We start from the raw sequence: 7,715 nt of genomic DNA, 5'->3' as shown, positions 1-7,715 counted from the left end.
TTCCTGCTTCACATCAATTACATGCATTTGTCATTTTGCCTAAACACTGGTATCTACACTTACATCTTAGAGAAACAGAGAATTCTAATATAGAATAATAAAATAAGATTTCATTAGAAACAAGCAAACAAAAACTGAAAGCAATTCCAACTTACTGTCAGCTCCCAAGTTAGAAGTTATTTATTAGTAACAGACGCATAGTGAAAAATCATTATCTATTTAAGAAAAAAATAATTCAACAGCTTTTGCAAAACATTAATTGTTAGCTACAAATGATCCAAAAGGGTTTAGTTGCATTGGTTTTTGGACCAAATTTAGTGAGACAATACTAATTGTTTTAACAAGATATTAAATGTTTGTATTCCCATTTACTTTTCTTTGCATGTTGTTAGGCTAAACCATAAGAATTTTCTAAAGGGTACTGTTACAATGGAAAGGAATGCACACTCCCTCTTGGGCTCAGTTCCAATGTATTTTTAGATTGTGACTTGTATTACATGATTTCACATCTCGAATGTGCCCATTCCTTATAGAGACATAATGAACTGAGCTGCAGGACAAGTGCCATAATGCTCTGTTGCTAGCATTTCTATTATTTTTTGCCAGCTCCATGGTTGAGTTTCTGTGGGGAAAACTCAATCACATATATGAAAATATATGTGTAGAGAATTTGAATAAATTATTGTGTAGAGAAATTGAATAAATTGTCTTTGACTAGAAGGAGAACACCCTGTGGTGTTCTGTTCTAGAGATGTGTACTTATACAGTATAAGGATCACTCCCCATAAGAAGATAAAGCATAAACTGTTCCCTCTCATTGCATCAATGAATATTACATGTGTAACTACAAAGTTTCAGTATAAATAATTCCGGAGAATTGACTTGTTACTTTGAGAATAGCAGATGGTAAAATAAATCAGGAAAATGAACCTGTTATCTTTCCATACTATACAGCAAAAATCCTCACTGTATCTTCATATTTGATAATAGGTATATAATCAGGCAGACGGCAGTTCCCACTAAGTCAGTGGGGCTACCCAAATGATTAATGCTTCTTGCCAGGAGGATAGAAAACAGTGGCTGGGTTTCCAGAAGTGCTGCTTCTTCCCATGACTTTGGTGTCCCTAATGGGAAACTATAGATTTCAACTCAATTTTTGCTATTGAAAAACATATTCTGACTTTAAAAATTATGAAGACAACAACAGTAAAGTGGAAAAAGATCTGTTTTCTAGATACATATGTTTTGCCAAACCTCACCATCTTTCCTTAACCTCTTTCTCCTCTTTCTGTGCACTTTAAGAGCTTTGAGAATTTCTGATGCACCTCTTTCTCACTCATCTAATCTGATTAGATTATACACTTTCACTGAGGACTTGCTAGTTCGAATTTTGTTAGTGAAAACTTTTGCAGAGAAAATCTGAGAAATGGACTCAAACACAGAAATTAATTCAGGAAACCTACCAACTGCTGGTGTGAATGCTACTTCTGTTTAGAACAACATTTGTCACATAAGAAGCCTTCTTAGCAAAGTTTGATTACTTAAAAGGTAAAGTTTGATTACTTAAAATTCTCTGCTCCTAGGCCCACAGATACCAAGTGCAAAGAACTGATAGATTCAGAAGACATTCTTCCACCCATGGATGTTGCTCTACAACAGAACAGCCAGAAATGTGCTCAGCTTGCTGGCAGACTTCCACAGGCAGGGTCACATTGACATTCCATGGACTACTATCTTATCACCTCCTCACTGCAGCCTCCTTTGAAACAATGGAGGAGTTGTCAGTCTGCATCTGCAGAGCTTTCTTGGTGACCAATCCAGCCCTTCAAAGACCACATTTGGTCAGAGAAAACGTAAGCCAAAGAAAAATGCACTTGTCCTACTAAGCTTGCTTCCAACCTATCCATGCTCAAAGAAATAATAACAGGCACTAGCTGCAGCTCTTACAAATGAAAATATCTCCTTTTATAAGTTTGTTATGTAATTTCAGGAGATACCAACAACAAAAATTGCTCTTACTGAAACCTTATAAAGAAAGATTAAAATTGTCGAGTCTCCTCACAGACCAGTTACCATGGCACAAAATACTAGCAGTGAAGTAAAATCTATTAAAAATCATCTTCAGTTTTGAAAATGTGATTTGCTGCAGAAAATTACTCAAAAATTTCTTGTGCCTTTCTGTAGTTGATGGTGATCTCTGCTTTGGAACTTGTCCCAGAAGTCTAATGAGGTCCAGAAACAAGGAAAATTTTGAAGATGTGGAAAAGCAATTTAATGGACCTTGGAAATCTCACCTTCTCATCTCACTATATCCCTGCCATATTTGCTTTTACTACTGTGCTTAGCCTAAAACCAAAATCAAATGAATAATGAAATCTGTAGTGGATTTTTGTGAATAATCTTCTCAGATTTTGGAAAATTTCTCTGTATTTCCTTTCCAGTGATGAGAGGGGATCCTTTTTTTTTTTTCACTGACATGGACTGTGCAGATCCAGTGTTGCCGATCTGTAGTTTTCCTAAACTTTAAGCAAGGCAATTATTTTCTAGGCTCAGCTTGCCCATTTTCTTAAGAAAATAGAATAGTGATGTTTAGCTATCTACATCTCAGACCTGTCAAACTTTTAAAATGGAAGCCTGTTTGAAATCAAGGGTCTGGGATGTGAAAAACCCAGGGCAGGAGTTGCCGTGTATTCCATGGGGAATGGAATGTTATTCTATGGGGTCAGTGAGGCCACCTTAATTGCTGACTGACTTTGTGTGCCTGGCAGTTGCCAGATGCAGGCAGAATACTTACAGATGTCTGACTAACTTCCACAAGGAAATGACTAGCACCTAGTACCAACCAGTTTTTCTGCACTGTAGAAAAAAAAAGGGGCCTTGAACCAAGTCTATTTTTATTGACTCAGGACTGCCTTGCCTGGTCTGGAGCCATGTTTGTGCCCACTCATGTCAACCAGGGATAGCTGCCAGTCTGCAAGCAGTACCATTTAGATCTGACCACTATACTGTACCTCCCAGTGGCATCTTCATGGTGCGTATCCTTGTCACCTCATCCCTGAGTTTCCCTTCACAGTAGTATGCACCGATAGTTTCACTGGCCTGTTCTCTCTTCCACACCACTGTTTTGGCTGCTGCTCTCTTGGAATCTTCATTAACTTCCAGTGGTTCTCGGTGCTGGTTTGCCACATCCTCCTGGTCCCGGCCTATCGTGATAGACTCACGGGAACGCCATTTGGAAGTGATACATATAAGTGATGTCTCGGAGTTGCCCACCAGAGGGAAGGAATTGATCAGTATGAGGTCCAGTGCTGCTTCTACTTTACCTGAAAAAAAAAAAAAAGCATCAAGTTAAAAAAAAAATTACTGCAGAATTCAAATATGTGACCAATCAAATCACCAGGTAAGCTGTGTCACGCAGTGCTCAGGGTTTCTCTGGCTGGTGTCTTGCACAGCTTTTGTGCAAAATCAGATGAACACAGATTAAGTATTCTGCTACAATGACTTGAGGATTTATTTTTTATGACACAAACAGATGGAGTTTGTTCTTCTCAGAAAAGGCAGTAAGTCTTGCAAACATGTTGAATTTCTTTCAAGAGCTGTTGTAGAAGCCCAAGGAAAGCCATAGGTTGCCAAAGCAGATAGATCTGTGTATAGTTAGACATGCACATAAATGCCTCAAATGCGGTGCTTTTCTGGTGATGGGATCAGTAGATGATAAGGTTGTCAGTTTAATGGTCTTTCCTTGATGTCCCTTACATGATTTAGTACATATGAACTGATGTAAATCAGTTATGACTTTCAGTTACAGGAGCGGGTAGTACTTTGAGCACGTGGAGTATTTTTTTGCAGCTGTTTTATGAATTTGGACTAATGATTTCATAGTCAATCACATTAAATATTTGAAGCCCTAACAGACACTGGCAAGGCCCGTGGCACAAAGTAACTTATGCAAAAACAAAATGCAAGTCGGCACCACTAGTTAAGTGAGGTCAGGTTTAAATCACTCAAAATTGCTTCTTTTGATCAGTAGGACTGCCAGAAACACATAGAGATGAACGTTTCTTTGAAAATGAGAGATACAAGCCTAATTAAAATATCCTCTAGCAGAGTGCCACACTATTAGTTGTTCAAATGTGCATAGCTGGAGGGAAATTCAGCTCTCCTATAATGAACAATTGGCAAATAATAGGCGTTTCCCTTTATTTTTTAAGTTCAGGGTAAGGAGAAGGGAAACACATTTTTTCCAGCTGAAACAGGAAGAATAATTGATTTCTTTTATTCATCACATCTATTTTCCTGATTTGGATACAAGTATATTTTGTATTTACATAGAGAGACCTAATATTTAGTGCCGGTCAGCTTCCAAATGTTCTCTGATGGGAAGGAAGGGGTATAGTCTTAGATAAGGGAGGTCAAAAGGTCTTAGTGCTGACTGCAGTCTTTGCGTGTGTCTCTGCAGTGCTCTGGGCCAAGGGAGGAGGTCCTCCTCTGCTTTCAATGCAAGCAACCACTCTGGGGACTGAAGTATCTTGACAGCACATTGACACTCACCACACCCAACCAGTCTTCCACAGCCACCACCCTTTCATGTGCCAGCCCAGATAACTTGCAGTTACATAATGGAGAAATGAAACCTTCTGGAAAGGACACAACAGCCATTAAAGTAAATATAGCATAAACGTGCAGGTCAGCAAAGTCAGTTCATCCTGCTGCATACTGCAAATATAAATCCTTTGAAAAAAGTTAAAGAGGTATGTGATGGAAATGAGACCAGACTCATGCATTCATTTTACAGGGCATTTGTCGCAAGCCTCTTAGTTTTTTATGAGGAACATTTGTGCTTTTACTATGGATCTGATACATCAGCCAAAGGCAGATATAGTTCAACAGTCACCAGCACTGAAAGCAGCTTCGGTTTATATCAGCAAGGATCACATGCAGGCTAGAGATGTTCTTAAAATCACAAACTGCAAGATACTGTTTTTTGCAAACTTTGTGAAACTCAGAATCAAATCTGGATTCAAATTCTGTGACTTGATGTGACTTTCTGTGTTGAGGTCAGGCATGGGGTTAGAGAGCAGAAGTGAAATATTCTGATATTTCTGCCTGGCGTCCACAGGGCACAGAGCTGAAACTGCCTTTCCAATACAAAGGTGTGGGCCCAAGGGGCTGGTGTCCTTCAGAGGATGGCTGGTCATCCAGGGCTCCAGTTCCATTTTCCCTAGCATTTCTCTGTTCCTCTGACTTCTAACAAAGTTTTAAAGGGGAAAATAACACCTCTTTCTTCCCCTGCACCTCAACCTTTTAATACTTTGAGAAAAAGCAGTAGGAGAATCTGAATTTTGAGGACCAGCTTTCTTGCTGCCTTTGATCCATATGCAAAGCAATATTCTACCAGATTTGGGGCATTTGCTGCGTATCTGGTTCCTTGTAGTAATAAAAATCATGCAATAAAGGTGTAGAATATGTAGACATATTGCTTATTTAAACTTGAGAATATTCTGGGTGAATCAAAATCTAGCCACCAGTGAATGGATAGCGTTCTGATTCATTGTCTAAAGATAGGTGGCTCTTTGTCATATTAAACACTGCAGAGTAGCCCAGACACCTCAGTGAAGCAGATGGAACACAGATGAAGTTTCTTCCCAGAGAAGCACAAAAGGGTTTTCTGCCTCTAAAAGGAATTTATATCTATGTGTAAGTATGGAATTATATGCCAAGCATGACTTTGCAGCTAAGGTTTCCCAGCTGCAAGCAGAATTTAAAACAGTGAAAGTTTTGCACTAAGAAAAGCTATGCTTTAGATATAATTTGAAAAATTAAAAAAAAGGCACCTTGGCAATCTAAGGCCTTTGAGATGATAATTGTGCTTTCTTTGACTCCACTGGGTAGGGATTCCTACAGCATCTCTTTATGGTAATGCAATTTCAAGTAATCCAACTGTTCTTGCTAAAAAGGAACTTACCTAGTCTGGCAAAATTTAGGCAAATCATATCCTAGATGTTAATGAAGGCTTTGAGTATGTAAGAACCAAACAAGGACAACAGAATTTAGCACAAAAAATAAGAGACAGAGAGGAGCCTATGTCTGCAGCAAGGACCTGTGTGCTGCCTTGAAAAAGTCCTTTCACTCCTGCCCTGGTCCTTGAAGAACAGACCTTATCAGGAAGGCAATTTGCTGTGTGTGCAAATAGATTTTGAGAAGAGAAAGCACTTGCAGAAGGCTGTTGCTGTAAATGGGAGATACCATGCAAGGAAGATCCATTGCCAAGAATTTATGACACATCACTCACAGTGATGCAGTGCTTTGAGTCTTTCCAGCACAGTGAAAATGGCATCCTCTAAACAAGTTTAAATAACAGCACACTGACTATAGCCCAGACAGCAAAATGAATGGAGGGAAACACTTGCAGTTCCTCTTGGTCCACTCCAAATTACACAGGATTGTCCTGTCTCTTGCTGGGTGATATTCAACTGTATCTTTCATAGCTTTTCTAGTACAGATTTCTGCAGCCCAGAGAGTCAGTTGTATCCTGTACTGCATCCAAAGCAGCGTGGCCAGAAGGGCAAGGGAGGCGATTCTGCCCCTCTGCTCTGGTGAGACCCCATCTGGAACACTGTATCCAGCTCTGGGGTCCCCAGCACAGGAAGGTCATGGACCTGCAGAAATGGGTCCAGAAGAGACTATGTAGATGATGGAGTGCTGGAGCACCTCTCCTCTGAGGAAAGGCTGTGAAAGGTGGGATTGTTCAGCCTGGAGAAGAGATGACTCCAGGGAGACCTTATAGCACCTTCCAGTTCCTGAAGGGGCTACAAGAAAGTTGGAGAGGGACTTTTGTCAAGGGCATGTAGTGATAGGATAAGGGGTAATGGCTTGAAACAACAGGAGGGTCAATTTAGATACAAAGAAGGAATTTTTTACAACGAGGGAGGTGAACCACTGGAACAGGTTACCCAGAGAAGTTGTGGATGCCTCATCCCTGGAAGTGTTCAAAGCCAGGCTGGATGGAGCAGCCTGGTCTAGACGAAGGTGTCCTTGTCCATAGCAGTGAGATTGGAACTAGATGACCTTAAAAAGGTCCCTTCCAACTCAAATTATTGTATGATTCTATGACATTCACCTGGGGAAATTGTGCTAAACAGAGAATAAATTTGTCATGCTGTGTCTGTAGTCCCTGTGTGTTCTCATTCCCTACCAAAATGCCATTCACACATGCACACATGCACACATGTTTTCTGTCCTGCATTGCACCAGCAAAACTTGGCTAGGATCAGCTGAAAGAAACAGTTCTCAGAAATTCCGTGGAACACATCCCAGCCATAGTTCTACTCAAAGAGCAAGCAAGTCTCTGACAAAGGTTAAAATATCACTCCTCTAGACCATTATTGGTGCTAGACACTAGAGTTCATGAGTGACTGTGGCAATCTTGAGCTGAGATAGTTTAATGCCATAGATACAGTAACTCTTAGGAGAAAAGTGTTGATTTGTCCTTTCCTCTGACAGTCCCTGCCCATATACTTCCGTATTTCCACTGTTAACCCTTGTCTTGTCTCAAGGAAAACATGGGAAAATTCTAGGCATTTTCTACCTAATGTAGGACCTTTGCAAAGTTGCCTGTTATTTGGAAAAAATGTTCAACACTGGAATGCCTTATGCTCCTCTTCCATAACAGGCAGCCAGACTTGTCAGCTCCATCACAGGATAACCACACCTCA

General features: G+C 40.1%; 1 protein-coding gene across 1 annotated transcript in view; it reads right to left on the bottom strand.

The window, feature by feature from the left end:
- TEK (TEK receptor tyrosine kinase) overlaps positions 1-7,715 on the bottom strand; it is a 50,499-nt gene that overhangs the window by 30,527 nt on the left and 12,257 nt on the right. The window contains 1 exon segment of the mRNA XM_017728365.1: positions 3,012-3,323. Within this exon segment, the coding sequence (XP_017583854.1) occupies positions 3,012-3,323 (312 nt within the window).

The sequence above is a fragment of the Corvus brachyrhynchos genome, unplaced genomic scaffold (assembly GCF_000691975.1).
Source record: "Corvus brachyrhynchos isolate BGI_N302 unplaced genomic scaffold, ASM69197v1 scaffold90, whole genome shotgun sequence".
In the NCBI taxonomy this organism is placed as follows: Eukaryota; Metazoa; Chordata; class Aves; order Passeriformes; family Corvidae; genus Corvus; species Corvus brachyrhynchos.
This window is presented reverse-complemented; position numbering and strand designations above follow the sequence as displayed.